Below are 25,072 nucleotides of genomic sequence, written 5' to 3'. Positions count from 1 at the left end.
ACTATGGTCCTTTTCTTAGATCCACAAACCAATCGACGAATCAATAGCTCAATCCATATTATGGATGGATAAAGCCATTGATGTATGGAATAACCTCAAAGAAAGGTTTTCTCAGAACGACATATTCAGAATCTCTGATTTGCAGGACGACATTACCAAGATTCATCAAGGAGACTGAACATTATTATAATATTTCACACATCTCAAAACATTGTGGGATGAACTAGAAAGCTTACAACCTCTCCTAACTTTTTTTTGTAGTGCTCTTAATCCAATCCAATCAAAGAAATTCGAGAACGTGATTATGTCATCAGATTTCTCAAAGGACTGAATGAACAATTTGAGCATGTGAAGACACAGGTAATGTTACTGGAACCACTTCCAAATATTAACAAAATGTTCTCTTTGATAGTACAGCAAGAAAGACGTTTGAATCTTGGAGTTAACTCAAACGAGCCAATAGAAAACCAAGCAATTAGCAATCTAGCTGAACAACAAAGACTTGCATTTTGAAATCGTGGTGAATGTTTCAATGCTGAAAGATTTAATGCAGAACGTGGACGTGGTAACAAATTTTGTGTTCATTGCAATGGAACCCTGTCGTAGCATCATGTGGAGATATTCTTAGGGATCCAATGGAAGATGGCTGAAAGGGTTCTTTTACAGAATCGGTAATTGCTCCATTCTCACCTGTAAAGCACGGACATGCAAAATTTTATGAAAAATGCATGTATACGCTCTGACACGCGGTCAATATTTTGGGACATGTGGTAAACGCTTCGACACGCGGTCAACTTTTTTCGACACACGGTCAACACTCCAACACGTATCCGACATTTTTTTTTATTTTTAGGTCTAAATTTTATTTTATTAACTAAACATGAAAAAATAATTTATAAGTCAATTTTTTTCTGTTATAGAATTTGACATGAAAAATCAACAAGGTACGAAAAAATTATTTTTTGTTTATATTTATTCTATAGAATTTAAATATTTGATTGGTTATATGATTTATTATGAGTTGTTATATGTATTAAATATAAATTATATTATATATATTAAAATTTATTTAATATCACAATGTATCCTAATATGTCGAAACATGATATTTTTTAGAATTAACGTGTCAGCGTGTTGTGTCGTGTCCCGTGTCATTGTCGATGCAACATAGATCCTCACAACTGGGCAAAAAAATTAATTAGTTGCAATTTAAATAAAAAATTACGAACATATTGCTGTTTTGAAATTATTTACGCGTGTATTGTAGTGTGTCACGCCCGGATTGAGAGTCACCAGTCATGCCTAAATTAGGCGTCACCCACGAGGCACTCACGCCTAATTTAGCATGACTCGTCTGGTACTGACACGTGTCACAGAAAATTAACAATTTAACGTAAAATTTTGGAAGACCTAACATTTGACTCGGGTATCCGAATCAGATAATTCTTTTTTGATTCCAAATAAATTTTCGAGATCTACACCTCATTTGACATATTTTATTTCTTACAAACAAAATTTTAATTTGCAACAATGAGACATTATCTTGTAAGTCATGGTTTGAAATTAATGATGGATTAGTCCATCTATAAATAATAATACTTAATGTCATAGTAAAATATATACTTTCTACCAAGTGTTTGAAAAAAATAATGTATAATATTGTGAGAAAAGAAAGTGCCACAATATAAAAGTGTGAGAGATTAGTGAGAATATAATGTTCTTTAAGGAATAAATAATAAAATTTTGAAATTTGACACCAAATCTTAACCGTTGATTTCCGTCAATCAACTATTATAATTTTCCCTAATCAAACTTATTAATTAATTATTAATTTTCAATAAATGGTAACCGTTGATTGATGAAAATCAACGGTTAAAATCCGGTGTCAAAAATATATATTTATATGTTTATATATATAATTTAACAATAAACATAATATATAAGTTATAAGTTATAACCATTAAAATAGCAATGATTTTATTTTATTTTTTGAAAAAGAATATTGATCCAAGATATTTTGACTAATTCTCCGACAATTCTTTGCCAGTCTGGTTATATGGATTTATTGGACTGTGTTCATTATTTTTTTGGTCTAATCCGTCCACTTGGTCTTTTTTCCCCCAAAAAATCATTCATTTTCGCTTTCTAATTTGTGTACCTTTCTTTGCATTGACCGATGATACTTTTTGTCTTAGGGACGACAATAATTTTTCGAAGAATTATTATGATGCTCTATACGATACTCAATATGAGTTGTTAAGTATTTATTAAATACAAAGGACGAGTATTGATCAAATTATGCCCCTCATTGTTTATTATTTTATTTTTATCTTTTTGTGTGGTTTTTTTGACTTGATGGCAAACGACAATTGTATTCAATCGAAAAGCCCAAAATACAAAGCAAAATAGACCCAAAAAATGATGCTTGGTCCAAAAAATTAAGTTCAATCGAAAAGCCCACACATCGCACTAACGTTTGCACGTTTCACAGTAGAAGAGGGAAGACACCGATGAAGTTGCGGCTATAGTGCTCCTCTGAAGACTGAAGCTGCTTTTGGTTGTGGGTTTGGTTCCTCCACGGGATTTTGTTTGTCTTTGATTCTCCCTAAAGGTGCCCATAATCAACTATGATTTTTTGTTTTGTAACAATCAACAATGATTTTTGTCATATGTTCCTTTTCTCTGTCTATGTTCTGTCTTGGCTTAGTTATTTTCGGTTTCATTCAGTACTATTGTGATATTTTTTGGGACATCTAAAATACGGCAGAGGAATTAGCAAATGAGATTGAAAGCCAGACATTAATTTAATAAATTATTTCCCGTTCAATCGTTTCTGCATGAGCTTGTGTCAAATTCTCACTTTTATTACTCTCATGTTTTTTATTCCAGATTTTGTAATAATTTTCCAATGGGGTGTGCGTGGTCTAAATTTGTGTTAAGCTTGATCCAAGACAGTTTGATAACTCATGTTATATGATGCGTAGTTGGTGTTGAGCTAGTTGGGGAATCAGTTGGTATTAGCATGGATATAGCACATTGCTATTTAAATGGTAATGCTGATGCTGTGGAGTTTTGTCCACATAATTCACACCACAATGTTTTAGCTGCATCTACTTACACGCTACAAGAAGGTGGTGAGCCTAGCCGACTTGGAAGCATTTCACTCTTCAATGTTGATGTGGACACAGGCCACCTTGACATGGTTTGTAGTGAGGATACTTCTGGGATTTTTGATATAAAGTGGAATCCACCCGGAATGCATGCCAATCCTTTTTTGGCTCAAGCAGATGCTGATGGATACTTGAGGATTAAAATGCTGGAGGGTTGCTGTAATGGAGTGCAAGGTATGGATGGATTTTGTCCTTGATTCACTTCTATAACACTATTTTATGTGGGGTGTACAAGCATAATACTAGGAATTGTTGTTCGGTTCTCATCTGATAAATTGTCAGTGGAAATCACCTGCAGACACATATTCAGTGACAGTTCACTACTTCACTGGGAAAGTATAAAAATGTCAACCTTAACATTTACATCTTTATTAACAGAGATTCTAAAAAACACACCATGACACTGATATTTGTGACATCCTTATATCATGTTTGGTTCCCATTTTTGGCTATTTCGAGGATCATAATCTGTTTCTATTTTATTACCGTCTATTTCCAAATGGAAGGTTTTATTCCTAGTATTGAATGCTTAAATATACTTACACCTATTATATGACCTTATAAAATTTTCAATTACCTGTTAATTTTGTTAGTTTGGCAGTTGTTTTTTAATTATAGAACTAAGATTTTGTTTCTCTACATGCAAAGGAGATGTCAGAAATTGACAGCTAGCTGGATATGCTATTAGTCATTTTTCGGGAGGATTGGTTGTCTATTAAATATATTAATGCGACCCCTTACATTACAGTTAAATTTTAGCTGGATATGTTTCTTGTTAGCGGCAGAGTCTTGCATTTTTGTCTAGATACTGACATTTATTGACGGACTCATGCAGGACATCATATTCACTTATTTTCAAGTTTGTATTTTGCTAAAGAGATATGCTCTCATTCTTTGACCCAGTTTTATTATATTAAGATTTTTTATTGATTCTATGGCAGGGACTTATCTAAAAGAGATGACAAGTGAAAAAATCAGTAGCTCTATGTGTCTGTACCTGGATTGGAACCCTTCAGCCACATCCATCACAGTTGGGCTTTCTGATGGCTCCGTATCTATTGTTTCTCTTCTTGAATCCAAGCTGGAAATACAGGAAGAGTGGAAGGCACATGATTTTGAACTTTGGACAACCTCCTTTGATATCCACCAGCCAAATTTGGTATATACTGGCTCTGATGACTGTAAGTTCAGTTGTTGGGATTTGCGGGATAGTCCTTCCAATCTGGTATTTCAGATCTCTAAAGTCCACAAGATGGGCGTTTGTTGCATTGAAAAGAGTCCTCATGACCCAAACAGCTTATTAACTGGCAGCTATGATGAATTCTTGAGGGTATGGGATTTGAGATCAATCTCAAAACCTGTTAACGAGACTTCAATCAGCTTAGGGGGAGGAGTTTGGAGGGTGAAGCACCACCCCTTCATTCCAGGGTTGGTCTTGGCTGCCTGCATGCACAATGGTTTTGCAATTGTTGTCAGTAAAGGTGACAAAGCTGAAGTTTTGGAAACTTACAAGAAGCATGATTCCCTTGCATACGGAGCAGACTGGCAGAAAGGAGAAGCAAATCACAGAGGTGGGAGAACCAAACCACTGATAGCTACTTGCTCATTCTATGACAAACTTGTCAGGCTATGGAGGCCAGGAAATGATATTATCTTGTAGGTTCATGCTTAACATTAGGCCCTGTTTGGAAATGTAATGCATGACTGTTTATTTATTGAATCATGGTTAAAATGAAAATATGACACTTTCGTTGGCTACTAATCATTATTTCAAAAAGGGATAATGATGGTCGTGCAGCTATTGACCTATGTAGTATAGCATGCTCGATATAGTTGACATTTATACTGATGGTCGTGCAGATATGTATCACGGTATCAAGACATTTGTCTGCAATATTTGACCTCAACCGCTACCATGGTTGACTAGCAAACAATATTATTGACGTGGCTTAGAGGAGAGTTAATTTTAGAGAATAATATAAATCATTAAAATTTCAACAGATTTAGAATTGTTAAATTTATTGTCAGTGTAATAATTTAATGATTGACTTTTTTGTAAAAATTTTCAAAAAAATAATGCTCAGATATAAATAATCATTTTAATAAATTGATCAAATTAGTATTATTATTTTGTATAAAATAAAATTTTACTAATATATCGCTTTTTATTAATTTAAATACATTATTTGCTTTTCATTGAAAAAGCCTAAAAAAGGGTGATTTTACTCCCAAAATTGATGCAATTATTTTTTTATTTGTTTATTTTCTGTGAATGCAAAAAAATTGTCATGCATAAGTCAACATATACAGCTCTTAATTTTCACAATTAAAATTCTTCACTCTTTTTATTAAAATAAACCAGCCACTTCAATAAAATTCTAGTTGGGTTAATTAACAACTGCACACCGTTTGTTTGCAGTAAGGTGTTTATGTTGTTAATCATATGAGTTTTCCCTTTTTTTCTTTTTTGGTAATCAATGAATTATCTTTCCTATTTATCTTGAGATGATATATTACATGGGATTTGATAAAATGCGATTTCCGAAGATTTCAAAATATATCGACATAAATTAAAATAATTATTTATATATTAATTATTATTTTTTTGGAAAATTAGCAAATAAATAGAAAAATTAATCATTGATTTTCATTATTAATAATAAATTTAATTTTTGTAATTTGTATGAATATTAAAATACCACGATATAAATACATATTACTTATTCGATTAATTACTATTTAAATTAATTAATTTAATAACCAAATAATAATGCCAATTTAATGTAATTTATATAAAGAGAAATAAAAAAAGTGAGGAATGATTGAAAGAAATTTAGTACAAACGATTATGATAAGTTCAACAGGTTGTGGCAACGGGATCAATCGCACTGGGCCTACTAGTTGGATTGGTACCGCTGAATCATCATATTTTATCACGCGACAAAACATAATAACGGAACGTAATGCGTGGCACATTGGGAAAGTTTTCACCCAACGTGCAATTAACAAAGATTTGAAAACACAATAATATTAATGGAGCTTTAAATACATATTATAGATGCCCAATGTCCCCTCTCCAGTCCCCACCATTAGCACTACGCAAAGATTAGAAAATGATGTATATTCACCTGACATGTTATTCTGTGAGATTTTTGCCCCAAGAGATCAACTAAATCATGCTACTCCGAACTAGAGAATCCTACCCGGATGGAAAATCTTTTATGATTTAAATTTTGTTTTGATAATCATATATTTATTTCAAGAGAATGAAAAACCATGCTAAAATTGTTTCTTTGTGATAAGAGGGTTTTACATTCTAAAAAATAATTTCTTCACAAATCTCGCCTCTATTCTCATAAGAATTATTTTTTAACCATATACTTGTTTTATTTATTTTTTGGGATTGATGTTTGACCTTCTAAAGGACATAACATTATGTCATTTTAAGTGAGGAAAAACATATACAATAAAAATCATAAAGACAGAAAGTGAGTATTTTCTTAATTTAAATTTAAATAAAAATATTAATTTTAACTAAAATAACCATTATTTAAATGAATAAATATTTTTTCTTATTTTTTTCATAATTTTTATTAATAAAAGACTTATAGATCCGTTTGGATAAGTTTTTTGAAAAAAAAAAATAGCACTTCTCACAGTATTAAGATAAAAGTATTTCTCAATTAAAATGACATAACTAATATTATTTTATTATCATAAAGAGATGTAATCTACACCTTTATCTTTTTTGTCTACTCTCTCTTCTCTATGATTTATTTCTTTCTCTTACTTAAAACAACACAATTTTATACCTCTTAAAATGATACACACTTGTTATAAAAAAAAAAAAATGATACACACTTCTCCCTAATATAATGAATATGTTTTAGTAAAATTTATTTAATAAGTAAATAAATAAAATTATCAAAATACTCTCAGAACGACCGTTTTAGATGGTAAGAAATAATTTCATCTTTTTGAGAAATATTTTATCCATTTCATATTTAAATTTAGGGGCGGGATCATCTTACACCGGTGTAAGAATAATAAATCTTACACCAAATATTAACTATTGATTTTCTGCATCTAACGATTAAGATTTATTAAGTCTCACTCATTAATTAATTTTTAATTTCCAATAAATCTCAACCGTTGGATGCACGTGAATCAATAGTTAAGATTTCACGTAAAATTTATTATTCTTACACCATAACCCTTAAATTTATTATTTTTCATAATTATGTTCATGAATGTTCATCACCAAATCTCGCTTTACATTCAGGACAGAGGCCACGGGAGCCCTAAGTATTGCTAGCAAAAGTTTGAGGCACATTATCTATCACCATCTTTGTAATATACTAATATCTATCACCATCTCTTTCATTGTTTTTAAAATTAAAAATTGCCTTTTGTTCGTTGTCATTGTTGAGGGTTCTCTTGGACGGTGCCCACTGCTAAAACCTTTTTTCTGACAGAATCAATTCCCTTTGTTGTATAAAACACAACAAAGACATCAAAGTCCATAAGGTACATGAATAAGAACCAGGGACTTGAATTTTGAATATAAATGATTGTACATGATTACTTCCTTTTAACTCTCTGAGCCTCACTTGCTGATGCAATATTTCTCTTTAAACATCTTTTGGATTTTTAATTCAAACAAACCCATATCATTTGGAGTGTCTGTTTAAAGTATTGTTGTTGTTGTTGTGAGTGTGTGTGTGTTTTTACAGTTATGTGTTTTTTTTAAAAACCTTAAATTTGATATCATTTAGGTTTTTGATGCGGTTTTATTGATGGGTTTTTGTTAAAATGTCTGAATAAGCTATTTTTTTATTGTCTTTATGTAGATTAGAAGAGAGATATTTGAAATGTGGGATTGTTTAGAGTTTGATAGTATAATGTGTTGTGTTGATAATAATTTTCTTTCAGTTTGTTTCTTGTAAGTTGTAACATATTGCTTTTTATCAGGTTGGCTTTAGAGGCCATTATTATATTTGAATAAAAGGCACTATGGTAGCCAAAATCCGGCAAAGTGCTACTGACTCTCCTAATCCAACAAAACCAGAGGTTGGAGAGATTGACACCAGTCCACTTTTTCAATCTGTTAAAGATTCTGTTTCTCTATTTGGTGAAGGTGCTTTCTCTGGTGAAAAATCTGTCATTAACAAGGCAAGACCTTATTCTGCTGAGGTAAATCTGGTTTTTGTATTTATATGTGTTCTAAACTATAAATCCCTTATGGTAATTGTAAATCTGTGTCTGAAGTTGCAATCAATAAGTACAATAGAAGGATATCAAATTTATATTTGCATATTTTGTAATACAAAAATTACTGTTCGTTCTACTAATTAATTGCAATTAAACTCGGTACAGTCTTTAACTAAAAGGATGGAGTCGAATACAAAAATACTTATTAATATATTATTGATGTATATATATTTATTTACATTTCTTTCTTACAACTGGTGTAGAAGTTATGAAACTAAATTTGTGATTCCACTAGGTGTTCTGATGGAAAAAGTTTGAGCGGGTGGAAATATGAAAAATTTCGGAAACATTTGGTCTAATTAGCTTAAAATGATAAAATCCTATACAGTATAATTAGATCATTAAAATTTGACCATCAGTTCAACAGTATCCAGTCTTTGTGCTTTGACTCGATAGCCGATAACATGTCCTCGTTAGTGTGTATGATTTTCATCAATGACATATCCTCATTTACCACATTCTCCAAAAATAATTCTTTGGTTTAGACTGGAATTTTAGTGGATCTAGGATGCAGGTCAAGTTTCTAATGCCATATTATGCAAAACTATCTGTTAGATAATCAGTTACTGGATAAGTCTATTCATGGTGTTCTAATTGGACAAGCTGCTCTCACTTCCCACCACTTAACTAAGTTTATCTGGTCATTATTTTCTTTTTCCTCTCTTCAAGGTTAGCTATGAATGTCCTTTGTCCTTTTATATTGCATCTTACAATTTATAAGCTTTGTTATTTCATTAGAGAGTTTTGGCAAAGGAGACACAACTCCACTTACCCCAGAAAGAGCTGAACAAATTAAAGAAACAACTAAAGAATGCAGAAACTACCAAGGTTCAGGTCCTACTGGAGCTTGAAAATTCTAAAAGAGCAGTTGAGGATCTGTCACAGAAGCTTAAAGTTCTCAGTGAATCTAGAGAATTAGCGATCCAGGAAACAGATGCTTCAAAGAGTCGAGCAAAACAGCTTAAAGAAGAAAAATGTGGCAAACCTGATGGAACCAATGGTGCTTGGAAAGAAAAATTAGAAACTGCAGTTAAAAGGTATGCATCTTTTATTACAGACCTTGATGTTGCAAAGCAAGAACTGAGGCAAATTCATAAGGGGTTTGATTCATCCTTGGAAACAAGAGTTTCTGCTTTCAAGCAAGCAGCAGAAGCCGAAGATGCAATGAAGGCAAACACAGAAAGAGCATCTGAGCTATCTAAAGAAATTTTAGCTTTGCAGGAATCAATTGAGCAAATGAAGGTTGCATCTGTCCAAACACATCAACAGCAAGCAGATATGTTAGCTGAGAAAAATGTTCTAAGACAATCATATATAGCAGCCCTTGAAGAATCAGAAAAGAAATTGCTTGCTTTAACGAAGGGATTCAATCCAGAGCTCACCAAAAATCTTGATGTGCAGCTGACTGGGACAGTGAATGAAATCAGGGCTTTGCAAAAGGAAATGGAAAATAAAAAGACATCAGACTTGGACTCTGTGAAAAGTGTCACTTTGGAGCTTGATGATGCTAAGGAATCACTGCAGAAAGTAGCGAAAGAGGAAAACTCCCTTAGAAGATTGATGGAAGCTCTTAGGGTGGATCTGGAGAATGTTAAAAGAGTGCACTCTGAATTGAAGGAGAAAGAATACAAAAGTGAATCCATTATTCGGAATCTGCATGTCAAGCTCCGGAAGAGTGTGTCTGAGCTCAAAGTTTACTTGGCAGAAGAATCTAAAGTTAGAGGAACATCCGAGGAAATGATCTTGACATTGAAACAGTTGTCGTGTGAAACTGAAAATACACGGAAGGAAGTAAAAGATATGAAGAACAAGGCAGCGGAACTAAAGATGGTAGCTGCAGCTACTAAACTTGCATTAGAAGGTGCAGAAAGAAAGCTTAATGTAGCACTGGAAGAAGCAGAAGCAGCGAAAGCGGCAGAAGCAAGTGCTCTTCATCAGATTAGGGTCTTATATGAGAGGACTAATGCTGCTCGTGCCTCAACATCTGAATCTAGTGCTAAAATTACAATCTCAAGGGAGGAATTTGAGTTCTTAAGTGGTAAGGTTGAGGAGGTTGATAAATTAACGGACATCAAAGTGGCTGCTGCTGCAGCACAGGTTGAAGCTGTGAAGGCTGGTGAAAATGAGGCTATGAAAAGGTTAAAGGCAACTCAGAAGGAGATTGAGGATATAAAGACTGCAACACAGGAAGCTTTGAAAAAGGCAGAGATAGCTGAAGCAGCAAAGAAGGCAGTGGATAATGAGTTTACAAAATGGCGTAGGAAAGAACAGAAGAAAGCAGCAGAAGCTGCATCTCGAATATTGGCGCAGATGTCATCAGGATTAGAATTATATCCTCAGCAGAATCCACCTCCAAAGAACATGGAGGCGTGGAAGTTAGAAAAAGAGGTTGTTTCAGTTTCAAAGAAAGTTCTATTGCCTAATATTAGTGGCATCTTCCGCAGGAAAAAGAACCGGGTTGAGGGAGGATCTCCTTCTTACCTGCCTGGTGAGGATCCTGTATGAATTTTGTTCTAGCTTTGTGCAGCTCATTAATGTGAGAGAAACATATTGGTTTGTGATGAAAGTTGAATCCAATGCGATCAGATTTTGTCATCATAGTCTGAGGGAGAAGAATTTTGAATGTGAATAGTTTGGTTACAAATTCAGGGTGTATTTTATAAATGGAACTTCAGTAGTAGATTTTCATATATTGCTATTTCAGCTGATATTGAGGTATCATGACTGGTAGTATGGTGAACTATTTTAATTATGATGATAATAATTATAAAATAATTATACCCTGAAACTTTTTCTATCTAGTCCATTCTTCTTCTCGTTTACTTGATGCTTTATTCCTGATTTAGAGTAAAGAAAAAGTGAGACTTTGCTTGAAGCAATTCCTCCTTGAAAACATGTTACAAATAAGAAAATATTATCAAATTTGAATCGAAAATATGTTTTTACATTAGACACAATAAGATGGTTTGACCATCAACGAAGTTCCGACAAGAAAAATTGTCTGAGATTACTAAAAATAATTTAAATCTAAATAGATTTTTGAATGCTTAAATATAACAAATAATTGTGTCATTTAATTTATGAGAAAAATATAGTAAATGGAATAATTATTATATAATTTTTTCGTATAAAAAATTTGTATCTATTTTTATGATTTTGTCATATAAAATTTTATTACAAGAGGATTTGGTTGGTACATTAGACAAAATGCAACAACTGAATAACACGTGTCATATGACCCAATGGCCGACCCGATCTCACCATTGAATTCTAGTCATAATAGCACAGGAACGCAGCCTTCTCCAACATCATCAAACCCCTCAAAAGAGGAAAGAGGAAAAAGCGCGCACATAGACACACACACTCAACCCTGTCAGAGAGAGAGAGAGAGAGAGCACTTGGTTCATTCTCTTCACTTGTTGTTGGTCTCAAAGGTTCGAACTTTAACGTTGTGCACGATGATGGGGAGCAACAGAGAGAGAGAAGAAGCCCTCACATTCACAATCCCCTCATCCTCTTCTCATTCTTCCCCCATCACTGTCTCCGACCAACTCGACAGCTACCTCACTGACCCAAGAAGCGCCTCCGGAAGTTTCCAGAACGAGGGTCTTCTCTCCGCCGGCGAAGCCGCCGCCGCCGATTCCGAGTTCGGATTCTCGCGCCCCGATTTCCGACAAAGCCCCCTCGTTGGCACAGTTGAGTTGTATGAACGCCACTTGTTCCTCTGCTACAAGAACCCTCGGGTTTGGCCACCGCGAATCGAGGCTGCAGAGTTCGATCGTTTACCCAGGTTGCTCTATGCAGCCGTCGTGGCAAAAAAGAGCCATATGAAGAAGGAGGTACTGTCCCATACGGGTTTGGTTTATTGTTTTCTGTGTTTATTTTGTCTAGGACTCTAGGGTGTGATGTAAGTTTATGTAAGCTTTTGATTTGGGTCTTATAAATTTATTTTTTATTTTTTTTTGGTTGGGAAATGAATGATCCACTTGAAATTAGTTGGTGTTAGTTTTTTTTTTTCTTTCTAACTCTTACATTGAATTTTGTTGATTGATTGTGTTGATCTTATCTCTTTGCTAGACCCGCTTAACGATATGTGAGGGTCATGATGGGACTGAAACATCTAATGGGGATGTGTTAATCTTTCCTGACATGATCAGATACAGGTTATTTCAAGTTTTTTGTTTTGCAACTTCTGATTTTCCCTGATAAAGGTTCTCTGTTGTTTTCCCTCCCCAAGACCATTGTCGACAACAAATTTTAGTGGAATTGCAGGAGATTAACACATTTTGACGTTGATACATTTGTTGAAGAAGTTCTCGTGAAGGATGGAGAATGGCTTCCTGGAACCCCTGAAGCATTGAAAGGTTCATATGTTTTTGTATGTTCACATGGATCCCGTGATCGCAGATGTGGGGTTTGTGGACCTGTCTTGGTCAGTAGATTCAGGGAAGAGATAGAATTACATGGTCTTCAAGGTAAAGTGTTTGTTAGCCCGTGCTCACACATTGGGGGACATAAGTATGCAGGAAACGTCATTATATTTGGATCAAGCATGAATGGAGAAGTCACTGGGCACTGGTACGGAGAGGATCTGTGTGGTTATTAAAATTCCTTTTTGTGACAGAACTTTCTATTTTATTTACTACTTAAAATATTTAAATACCGTTATACCATTGTTTATTATATTGATTATGTAGCCGACTAATATTTTCTTCAACTAAAATATGTAGGTATGGATATGTTACCCCGGATGATGTACCGTTGTTGCTTCAACAGCATATCATAAAAGGGGAGATTTTTGACTCATTATGGAGGTTATTATTTTCTATTATGCTTTATTTCTTTATTGTTTTGGTTAAAAGGTTGTGTTTTCTCTTTTAAGTTTCATTCTCTAAAAGACAATAGCTGGGCTCTCTCTCTTCTGCTGGCTTTTGGTCTTTTGGGTGCAGTGGCTGGGCCTGACGGGTTAGAAGTAAATTTTACATAAAGTTTCTAGGGGTAGGCCAAGAAAGGTGAAATTTTAGTTACATTCACAAGGCTTTTTGTCATTTGCAAGTCACAATATCTAGAATTCAGAGAGGAAATGAAAGGTTACGGAAGAATCAACGTGCAAAATTCAAAGCTTTCTCAGAAATTAGTTTTAATACAAACAAGATTCTTTCACTCCTTGAGGATGTCTAAATTCTTTATTCAAAAATTTTCTTCAAATGAGGCAATGGCTTTATTTTTCGAAAATGGCTTCTTTACTTATATACCTAGACCTATATACCCTTTTTCTGTCAAGGGTTTAATATATGCTTTTATCTTTATCCTGATATTTGGAATAAAACCTCCATAAGTCAAATTTGGTTTCCATATTTTCAAATTGAAATTGTGGTCTGGCAAGAAGTGGTATGTTTGTAACCTTTATCTGATCCTGATGGTATGACAGCTTCGCTCCATACATCGTTAAGTGGCACCTATTTCTTGCCAGTTCTGTTGCTGACTCATGACTGTTTAAACTTTCTATTTACAAGTTATGCTCATAAAGTATGTTCTCCTAGCCAAATGAACTTAAACGTCAAATTTAAGCTGTAACTAAAACAAAGTATATGTGATGGATAGTTCCTCTTGCAATTGTATTGCTTTCTCTACCCCAGAATATTCAGAAACCCTAGCTTCACCCATGACATATCAATAACATCTCTTTCTGCCCCCTTCTTTGTGATGGGATGAAACTTATCCTTCGGGTGACAGGTTCCCCCTCTTGTGAAATCTGATATTGGCCTGCTGAAATCCTACACAGGGATATATAGCAGGCAACTCAGTTTTGATAACTCTCAAGCATAGATCCCCGTGGAACTTATGCTGACTTGTATTGGTTACTTTTTTTAACATTGCCATCAGGGGTCAAATGGGTTTATCAGAAAGTGAACAGATAGAAAAGCAAGAACAAAGACTTTTGCTGAATGGCATAAGAAATTTGGAAGAAAGCACTGCAGTTTGTAGATCTCAAGAGAATTTTGTGAGCTGCTGTCAATCAAATGGAGTGAGCTGCTGCCAAGAAATTGCAAACTCTTCCTTTTGTCAGAATCATGTATTAGTGGAAAAGAGAAAGGACCCTGATGTCATTGAGACGGAGGCGAAGCTCTCAGCTGATAATAAGAGCAGTGGAACTGTAATTTCTCGGATCAATAGTGGCAAAGGAGCTTCACGCAAGTTTCCTTCCTTGACAACATGGCTTGATGGCTGGGAGCAAGAAGATACTTATGCTGCTCTTGCTGTTGCCTGTGCTGCTGTGTCAGTCGCCGTTGCCTATAACTGCTACAAGCAATTGACATAAGAAGAATAATCCACATTGGCAGTGTTACTTAGTGGGTCAGATAACCTCAGCTTTATTATATCTGTATATTAGCTTCGTGTTGTTTGATGCTAGTGCAGTTCTTCTTTAGATGAATTCTTACTTGACATGCAAGGGAATGAGTGGGAGCTCAATCATTAATCTGGGTGTGTGTGCTTTACTGCTTGTGGAATATTATTGGCTGAGGAGGCACTTATATAATTTGCCGGTTAGCTTCATCTGTACATATAAGAAATCTTAGCCTCAGAGTCTTCAAATTAAACATTAATAGTTTGTTTAGGTAGAATTTGATTTGTAACGTTTTTCAATTTAATGTAAAGCTTTGGTTTTCCTTGAACTTGTTAGTTAATCCTAGTTTGGCGTTGCGCATGGGTAATAACTAATAAGTATCTTATCAGGACTTCGAAGGTGAAACACTTAATATAAAAGAATGCATCATATTCGGAGTCCTTTACCCTTGTTGTGAAGAGAAAGTGGAATCAGCTAGCTCCCGATCATAAATCCTTAAAAAATAGAAAGCAACCCTTATGTGAAGAAATCCAGGCTAATGTTAGCCCCTAGTTGTGTCAAGAAAAGGAGGGAGCATGAATATTATTGAGAAATGAAGTTGTGGTTCATAACAAATTGGCTTAATTATCCTAGGCTGGTATTTTTGGTTAATAAAAAAAAGTTTTATTGCAGGATAATAGATCACAATTTAGGAAAAATATTTTCTCCGATTGTTTTAGTAACCTGATGACTACTTAACTGAGGGTTATGAAGCTAGTTCCATGCATTCTGGCAAACTCAGTTTCTGCAGTCTTGGCGATTTTGGCATCATTTGGGTCCGGCTATGGTTATTCTATACAGAAAGACCCGTCTAATTGGTGATATGGACTTCATAAATATAGCATACTGCTTGATGTAATTGTAGAATTGTTTATGGAAAACTTTGTAATCAAAGGAGAAACAATTTTCAGTATTTAGTGCTACATAATGTCCGGGTAACTTCGTCTCCTCCTTTTTGCAAAAATGTGTGGCAAGGATGCATAGTCCATTACCTCTTCACAAGTTTTATAAACACTGTCGAGTATGTCAAAACTATTGCAGTTGAAACAAATCTAGGAAGAATGGAATAAATTCAATTTGGTAGTGCTACTTTTCAAGTCTCCATGACAGAGATATTATTAACGAGAAGAATAGTTAAGAAGGAGAATCATGGAAGCTCATATAATGCATCATCTGTAATAGAGGTAGTAAACGATAGAGATGTGCATGGGTCGAATCGAATCGGGTTTTTAAAAATTCGAACCGAATTGGTTTAAATGGTTCGGTTCGGTTCAAAACTGGTTTGGTTCGGTTCGGTTCAGAACCGGTTCGGGTCGACCCTCTTTTGAAAAGAAAAAAAATTAAACATTTAAAAAATAAAGTTATAAAAATCAATTTGGTTCAGTTTGAAAACGGTTCGGTTCAGTTTGGTTCAAAATAGTTCGGTTCCTAAACTGGTTTTAAAAACCGATTCGGTTCATGAACTGGTTCTTTAAAAATCAGTTCGGTTCATGAACTGGTTTTTAAAAATCGGTTATTTTAAAGTTCGATTCGGTTCGTGGTTCGGTTCAATTTTTTGGTTATTTTGCACACTCCTATTAAACCACACTGAACTGAGAAATTGTACTTCACTTATCAAATGATCCTTTAAACTCCTTTAAGAAGCTACTGCCCACAAAAGTTTAAACTTAATTCCCCAACGCAGGTGAGATACAAAAAGTAGGGAACCCTTGTAAAGAATGTGCTTTGTTATGTCCACTTCCAGTGACAAAGCATGATTGATTTTTTTGTTTCCCCGATGGCAAAGAATATTAATGTCCAAGTCTTGAGGAAATCTTATCTCTTAAGTAATTTTATCATTTTTGTTTCCTTTCCTTTCATTAACTTTTCTTTCCAGTATAGAAACTTGAAGTTCGGCAGCCGTTTAGCAAATCTTAAAAAAAGTTGGAAATCGAGTTTAAAGATTCAATAATATCCCGTTTCTAAATTTATGAAAAGGCATGTAGTACTTAATTTTCATTCAACAATATATATATGCGAAAAAAAGGAAGGTTATATTTACAAACTTGGTTATATTTACAAATTTTTTGTTTACGACTGGTCATATTTAATGTAATTTGTAAAAAAAAATTGTAAACGGATTCTCCCGCTATGCGATAACCTTTTCCATTTGCTTTAAGTTTACCATGGCCAACCGAAGATGAGATTTAGAAAGAAAATAAAAACATGGCAGAAGGGAGAAAGATATAGATAATGCCAAAGTGACAAGTTTTTTTCCATGTTAATGAACGATGCTCTTATAATTCAGAATTATGTAGTTAACTTGTTTAAAAAGGGGGATTCACCTCATTTAATGAAAGATGCGGTGTGGCTGCCAAAAGAACAGCACTAGAATGTGTTATTTTCTTGATCATTGCTGTTGGTTATTCTTAAAATACTTGTTCATACAATAAAATAAAATGGTGAATAGTTACACAAATCGATTTAAATGAAAAAAAAAAAAAACTGTTTCATGAGTCTTTAATTTTGCGGTGTAACTGATCACTTTGTGCCGTTTTCATTCCTATTGAGAGATTCTCTGTTATTGTTACTATCTTTGTGTTTTGTCTCCTCATTTTTTCAACATGCTTCATCAAGAGGAAGCGATGTTGCACATGGCTAGGTGTCAAAGATTGCTCAAGGGAAAGCTAGTGCTAGAAAGCTCACACTTAACAGGCATTTTGGAATCCAAGATCTAGAATCGCTTTGATCAACTCCATGTCCCTCAGCTTCAAAGAAAACTCACTCTATGGTCAAATCCCTGACCTCTCTGGTTTGGTCAATCTCAAAGAGTATATAATGGTTTATTTATTTATTTATTTTGTTTTTTTTAGTAAAAAAATGGGTTATTTATTAGTGATATAATGAGTCATTTAATCAATATTTAGTGGGATATAATGTGTCTCTCACTTCTATATTTTAGTTATAGTATTTGCTACAACAGACTTGTATATGATGAAGTATGAACAAAAAAGCATTTCCTTTCTTGTGGGTTTTATTAGTTTTGATTCAAATAGTAAAACTGAAATATAACAATGAACAGACACATTATACCCTGATAACTACTAATAAAAGGACTAATTAAAACTTCCAGCAAAAAAGCCTCATTATAATACAATAAGTGATCCCTTATACTTTTATAAATGATCCATTATATTAACTTTCTAATAGTCAGTAAAAATAAAAGAGACTCTTTAACAGTAAGTGATATGGTTCATCTCACTAATGGCTATAAATATATAAGCAGAGTCAGGATGCACACGCAATGATGGAGAACAAACTAACATTTACAGATTTCATATTAGACTAGAGACTCAATACTCTGGCCTCATTAGACTTAGAGGCAGGTTAGGACAATGTAACCTCAAGAGTATCCAACACTTCCAAATAAAATTGCATGTCAAACAGTAAAATACTCCTTGATGGCTTTCAATACCCGGTTTGCTACTTCTGGACCAAACAACCTTGGAAAGCTTGAACCCAAATCAAACTCTATAATATTGTTTCTAATGATACCATCCCTTTTTTTCAGATAAGCTCTGTCTGCCTCTCCTACTTCTCGCTTGGCACAAGCACAATGATCCAACCAGATTCCCAACACTTGCTTTGAAATGGGGTCCAAATGGTTCCTGATAATATCCTCCATGCGCTCTACTCCGCCATTTTCTGTCTGAATACGAACCATTATAGCTGTAGGAGAAGCAAAACTGCGGATGGAAAGGGATGGAGAGTAATAAGGTTGAACCTCTGGAAGTTTCTCCAGAGCCTGCCTATGTGTATCCAATTGAGTGTCCTCGTAGAAAGTTTTGAGGTCATCTGGCCAAAGCACAAGATCCTTCCGAGGAGTCAAATCAAGAACGAGAACTAGCATTGTTGGACCACTACGGATCAGGTCAAACACAAAATTTGGTGCATCATTTGAACTGTTAAGATAGGCTGAAAGACTTGTTATATCTAAGGATCCTCCTGTTGGTAGCTCAGAATGCACCCAGCTTCCCAATACAAAATCTATCTGAGACCAAAAAAAAAAAAGGACCAAATTCAGTATAAAATAAATTCCATTATTTTCCTTCCACATAAATAAATTCATTGAAAGGATGCAAGATAACGGATGAGTACATAATTTTAGTAATAACACAAGCTCATGAACATACAGATCAAAACCAAACATTCACAATGAGGGAACTATTATTTCTACCAGTGCAATACTTGAAGATGCTCCCAGAATACTGATCTTCTCTATATAAGAAAGATAAGTATATCATGATTGTTAATCAACCCTTAGGCTAAAGTATTAAAGAATAATCTTGTCATCACTTAGTCATCTGCAAGATAGGATAGTCTAATTGTTGGCTCCTAACTTAGCTGAAATTGCCATTCAAATTCAATAAGCACCAAAATATCTAAGTTGCCCATTTGCGTCAGTATCTAATTCCAACATAATAGATTGAGTACTCTGACCTCTTTGTAACTCCAATACTAAAATTTAGAAACTCATCATTCACTAAAAAAAAAAAAAAAAAAGCTGCAAGAGGACAACAATTTAACAAAAAGAAAGGAAAATAATTTGCAAGGGAGCATAAATAATTTGGGAGCTGGAAGGGGGGAAAAAAGCAAAAGAGAAAATTGAGAATAATTTAAGATTGTGAAAGCATTAAGGCAGAAGGTAAATTACTGGGGTGTTACTATGGCCTGCTCTGATATGCAGTGTAGCTTGGGCTGTACCACTCTGGCTTTGGTAACATTGAACATCAGGGGGAAGTGAGCAAGGAAGAAGGTGAGAGTGAAAGCGATTCTCTAGTGTCGAAACAAGATCAACCACGAGGTTCTTGTGGTTAGCAGACACGAAGGGAAACTCCAAAAATTTGGTGCGGCCTTGGTTGTGGGTCTCCATGAGAGAGCAAGAGACAGAAGAAGCAGCACAAAGTTGAAGCCTTGATGAAGAAGAAGAAGAAGAAGAAGAAGAAGAAGATAAGAGGGAGAGTGGCGAACAGAGAAAACGACGACAGATCATCACTTCCATAAACTCTGACTCCAAGATCCTTGTCCTCTCTTAACTAGTACACATCTCTGGTACATGTAATGTCCCTTCCACATGTTTTTTATCCTTCCAAATTTTTTTTTTTTAATTTATTACATTTGTTTTAAGTTATCTTGCTTTCATTTATGAAAAAAATTATATCATTTCAAAGGATACAAAGTTGTATCATTGTAAGTGATGTAAGTGAGAGAAGGAAATAAATCATGGAGAAGAGTGGAGGGAAAAAGTTTAAAAAATATTAGTTCCACTTCTTTGTGAGAGCGAAAGGATGTAAGGTGTGCCATTTAAAATGAAACACTTTTTTTCCTTTATTTATATATATGGGAAACGTGTTTGTCCTTTTAAATGACACAATTTATATCATTTCACTCTCATAAGTAGATGAGACCCACATTTTTATTTTTTATCCACTCTCTATCCCTTTTATCAACTTTACATCCTTTGAAATGACACTCAATTTTCTATATATATAGGGTTCGTTTTTTCTGCAGTAAGTCCAATATGACGTCATTTTGGGGCGGAAATCATTGTGTTTTTGTAATTTTAATTTATTTCAGGGTTTATAATAGTCTTTATAATTATAATTTTTTAATATTTCAATCCCAAAACGACGTCGTTTTGGAGTAAATGCAGATAACTTATCTGCAGAAATATTTTCCTGATATATATATGGGGAAACTTATTCTCATGCTACACATCCTTCCATAACTGTGCCATCTTTTTCTTTTTTTTTATTATTTTTTCAGGTGGTGGAGCCCACAAGTTTATCTCTATAATATGAGATAACTTATCTACTTTAACATGAGATTAATAAAACTATATATATATATATATATTTATATATGGGACAAGATCATTTGACATCGGTGTCAAATTATTTAACACTAAATCCTAACAGTTGATTTTCTCCAATCAATGATTATCATTTATTGTGAATTAATCATTAATTAATAAGTCTAATTTCCAATAAATGATAGTCGTTGATTGGCGAAAATCAACGATTAGTATTTGGTATCAAATTTCAAATTTTTACACCGATGATCAAATGATCCTATCCATATATATATATATATATATATATATATATATGGGCTTATCGTTTCTCAAGCTACTTGAGATAATTTTATCTTCGGCTACTAAATTATAACCGTACAAATATGTATCAATGGTGATAAAGAAAGAGAGAGAAAAAGGGAATCATAACCATTCAAAGGTGAATCAATTAATATAAGGAAATAAATAAACTAAACGACATAGTTTTGGGTGACCGGAGATAATCTTATCTCAAATTGTCGAAGAAATGTTTTGTCCATATATATATATATGGTCCTTTTTTCTCATGTTACATGAATTCCTGCAACCGTTTTTAACTATGTACTCTCGAAAGTACATAGTTATAATATTAAAGTTAATTTTTTTAAACTATTTGCTCCCGAGAGTACAAAATTCGAAAATTGTCGCTGGTTTTCTTTTACTTATGTATTTCTGAAAGTACAAAAACGATTTCAGGGATTCCTGGAAACACATTTTCATATATATATATATATATATATATATATATATATATATATATATATATATGTATGGTAAAATCATTTATGCAGCTGTTTTACGTACAGCAATGAAATGTGTATGGTTATGATTCCCCATATTTAATGCTTTCATTCTTTGTATGGTTATGATTTTCCGCATTTAATGCTTTCAAGTATATATATGGCAAATATTTGATTGCTGCATGTACAGTTAGGGGTGTAAATAGGCTAGGTTAGGCTAGGCTTTGATTAAATAGGCCAAGCCTGTGTAAAAAATATTGGGTCTGACCTAGCCTATTGGCCTATGTAGGCTCCAAATTATAAATTTAACCTGACCTATATTTAAAAAATAAAAGTCTTGGCCTAGGCCTGTTAGCCTGTTTAAGCCTATTAAACATTCAACAATTAAAAGAATGCTTTAATATTTCTACAGTGAATATAGAGAAGTTATCTACATTCGCTCTCAAAACGACATCGTTTTGGGTTAAAAAATTAAAAAATTATAATGAAAAATTATAATTACAAAAATACCTTGATATTCCCCTCAAAACAACATCATTTTGGGCTCAATGTAAATAAGTTATCTACATTTGTTGTAGAAAAAGTGAACCCTTAAAAGAATAATTAAAATAATATTACTTTATTATTCAAATTTAATAAAATAATAATTTTATTTAAAATAAATAATATGATATAGGCCGGCCTGTAGGCTTATAGACCCGATATGTACAAAAAAGCCTATGACCTACTTTCTAAATAGGTTTTTTTAAAAACCTAGGCCTGTTCTATTTTACTATTTGTAACAGGCTAAATCTGGCCTAATATAGGCTAAACCGTAGGCCCCCCTGTAAGCCGGCCTAGCCCATTTACACCCCTACGAACAACAGTTGCAGAAATGTAAACCCCTATATATATATATATGGGAAAAATATTTCTACAGTTAATGCAGATAAATTATTTGCATTTATTTCCAAAACGACGTCGTTTTGGTATTGAAATCTTAAAAAATATAAGTATAAAGACTATTATAACATTAAAATAAATTCAAATTACAAAACACCATGATTTCCGCCCTAAAACGACGTCGTATTGGGCTTACTGCAGATAACTTATATGCAGTAACTGCAGAAAAAGTGAACCCTATATATACATATAGGAAAAGTGTTTGTTATTTTAAATGATACAACTTGTGTCATTTCACTCTCACAAAGAGATGAGACCTACACCTTTATATTTTGTTGTCCACTCTCTCTCCTCCTTTATCTATCTCTTTCTCTTACTTAAAATGATATAACTTTACATCCTTTAAAATGATACACATTTTTTCCATATATTTATAGAGAGAGAGAAAAATAGAACCATGTAAATAAAACATGATTTCTTTTCATTATGATGATATATGACTAATTCAATTATTAACTAAAGTCAATAAATCATCAGCATTACGCAAAAAAAAGAGAGTTAAGGTTTCATAAATAAATATAAATATAAATATAAAGCAAAAAATTGTAAAGTTGATTTAAATTTAAATTTTCTATTTTATATAATTAGTCTTTATATAAATTTTCAGGTCAAACAAAAACAAAAACTTCTAATGAATTTCGGGGCATGTTTTGAAAAATAAACTCTAGCATACATTAATAAAGTCTAACCTATCATAACATATAGGTCATGATCCAAATTGAAACGTCTGTTTTATGCACTGCTTAATTTTTGAGTTTTATTAATTTCATGTGGTAGGAGAGTACTACTTTCCTATCATAGAAATAATTATTGGTGGAGTTCACTCACTTATAAAAAATTAAAAATTAAAAATTAAATTACACAAAAATCAATGGATGTGTAGGAAAGAGATATTATCTTATGTTGCATAAGAATAATATTTCCCTTAATTTTTCTTCATTTCTTCCTTTTTATTTATTTTTTCCTTTTAAATTGAGGAACTAAAGGCATGAGGCCCAGCACCCGTATTTGTTTAAGGAGTCCAAGTGACCCATTCGAACCTTGTTTCTTAGTTGGGCTGATCCATATAAGCCTTATTCTTTTGTTGGGCCACATAGTCAGAATCCTTTTGCCAATGAGCTGCGCTGTTTTCTAATTTTTAGCACGAAGGACAAAAAAGAAAAAATCAAAGTCATTACTCATTCCAAAATCATGTCAAAGCTTTTCGTGCCATTTTTTTTTATATATCCACCGGTTAATGATTATTCAATTAATTCAGTTCGAACACCATTAGACCCATTGTAGAGAATGGTTCTCCCAAGATTGTTTTTTAATTCTAACTCAAGATCTCTAGGTAAAAGAAATAATAGACACTTTTCCAATTTTTTTCATTTTTTCCGGCACTTTTCAAATAAAGGAACTTTGAATATAGCAAAATATATCAAACAACATTGCTTGACATGGAAAACCAAATAAGCAAATTATGACTTCTAATATTATCAAGTTATAGCAGCAAAGGATAACAGGCTTGTAAGTCAATACATTTGAAGAGAATAATTAAAAAGTTAAATCAATTTTCATTAATACAAAAAAAAATGAAATTATTTTTCATTTACAGCTTTTCTAATGGTGTTACTTGTTCACACAAAAAATGGGTCGTTATTTATTGCATTTGATTTTTACAATTTTTGCTTAAAAGACAGTCTCTCTAAGAAAATAATACTAAGACATTTTTTCTTCAATGCATGGCATAACAAGCAGATATTTATGAGAGGGAAATTTTGGTTACTGACTCATTTAAATCGAACACCATTTATGCGTACATGCATTTGGTTTTCATTAACCATCAACTTCTTTATCAACTAGTACATAATTTTGACTTATTCAACTGCTATGGTTTTGTTGGATTTGTGCTCTTTTATTTAAATCCGATTGGATTAAGAATATGAGAAGAGAACAGAAAATCTAAAGCCCAAAGAGCTTAGGGCTACAATTTTTTGGTACATATATATATTCTCCAATTTTAGCTATTAGTCTTTAGTCTTCAGTTGCTGCATTAGTTAAGGTAAGTTAATCTTTATGAAAGTGAGAAAGCACTCACACACTGACCCATTCCTCCTTGAGAGATAGCTTGAAAGATTTACCAGAAGAAATCTTCAATAAGAAGCATAGGACCTACACAAGAGATATTTCTTGTGGGTCTACACTACAAGAGATAATTTGAACTATGATGATTCGTTGCACTCCCCTGATCTAATTGCGCCTACATGATTTTCTTTAACATATATTTATCTCTTTTTTGTAAAATTTATTACTGATCGTATGTTCCAACAACTAAAGAATATGATTGTTTGATATGCTCTAGAGTAGCTGAAATATTGTCTGATGTTGTTGATAAAATTTCAAATCAAATACGTTGCTTGGTCCTTCCTTACTTGTTAAGAAGTTTTAATTATGGCATGATGTTCTTTTCTGCCATTTATGTTATTCAGCATAATTTCAATTAACTCAATAGGGCAAACTTTTTTGGCTATCCAATATCAACATGAATGTGGTTGTTATCTTACACTAGCCACTTTAGTTTGTAGCTCTATGTTTTTCTGTTAATTTCAATCAATTAAGATATATTGTCAACCACATTACCCTGAATCTTGCCACCGGTATATGACCCAGTAGGTATATTTTCATAGTATAAGACATTGTTTCAAAA

The 25,072-nt window shown here is 33.3% G+C and overlaps 4 protein-coding genes across 5 annotated transcripts; 3 read left to right on the top strand and 1 right to left on the bottom strand.

Moving 5' to 3' along the window:
* Positions 1-2,496: 2,496 nt before the first annotated feature.
* Positions 2,497-4,920, top strand: LOC133284594 (uncharacterized). Of its 2 annotated transcripts, none has more exons than XM_061481654.1 (3): positions 2,497-2,611; positions 2,985-3,344; positions 4,112-4,920. In XM_061481654.1, exons 2-3 carry the CDS (start codon positions 3,023-3,025, stop codon positions 4,828-4,830), a joined length of 1,041 nt encoding a protein of 346 aa, XP_061337638.1. In that variant the 5' UTR covers positions 2,497-2,611; positions 2,985-3,022; the 3' UTR covers positions 4,831-4,920. The 2 variants fall into 2 exon arrangements, with proteins under 2 accessions (XP_061337638.1, XP_061337637.1); XM_061481653.1 differs by having other exon boundaries at positions 2,505-2,611; positions 2,890-3,344.
* Positions 4,921-8,183: 3,263 nt separating this feature from the next.
* LOC133284608 (WEB family protein At5g55860-like) lies at positions 8,184-10,946 on the top strand. The gene is made up of 2 exons (XM_061481668.1): positions 8,184-8,363; positions 9,180-10,946. The coding sequence occupies exons 1-2, from the start codon at positions 8,184-8,186 to the stop codon at positions 10,944-10,946; spliced, it is 1,947 nt and encodes a 648-aa protein (XP_061337652.1).
* An 858-nt stretch (positions 10,947-11,804) lies between these two features.
* Positions 11,805-15,075, top strand: LOC133284561 (uncharacterized). The gene is made up of 5 exons (XM_061481604.1): positions 11,805-12,280; positions 12,519-12,604; positions 12,714-13,019; positions 13,172-13,255; positions 14,328-15,075. Exons 1-5 carry the CDS (start codon positions 11,900-11,902, stop codon positions 14,761-14,763), a joined length of 1,293 nt encoding a protein of 430 aa, XP_061337588.1. The 5' UTR covers positions 11,805-11,899; the 3' UTR covers positions 14,764-15,075.
* A 2,869-nt stretch (positions 15,076-17,944) lies between these two features.
* LOC133284581 (red chlorophyll catabolite reductase, chloroplastic) lies at positions 17,945-19,910 on the bottom strand. Its single transcript, XM_061481633.1, has 2 exons — positions 19,523-19,910; positions 17,945-18,859 (listed from the first exon to the last, which is right to left on the bottom strand). Exons 1-2 carry the CDS (start codon positions 19,868-19,870, stop codon positions 18,248-18,250), a joined length of 960 nt encoding a protein of 319 aa, XP_061337617.1. The 5' UTR covers positions 19,871-19,910; the 3' UTR covers positions 17,945-18,247.
* Between the last annotated feature and the right edge of the window lie 5,162 nt (positions 19,911-25,072).

This window comes from Gastrolobium bilobum, unplaced genomic scaffold (genome assembly GCF_033153095.1).
Source record: "Gastrolobium bilobum isolate Gb01-03AN ecotype WA unplaced genomic scaffold, APGP_CSIRO_Gbil_v1 utg21709, whole genome shotgun sequence".
In the NCBI taxonomy this organism is placed as follows: domain Eukaryota; kingdom Viridiplantae; phylum Streptophyta; class Magnoliopsida; order Fabales; family Fabaceae; genus Gastrolobium; species Gastrolobium bilobum.
The sequence above is the reverse complement of the archived record's forward strand: the minus strand, read 5'-3'. Positions and strand labels throughout refer to the sequence as shown.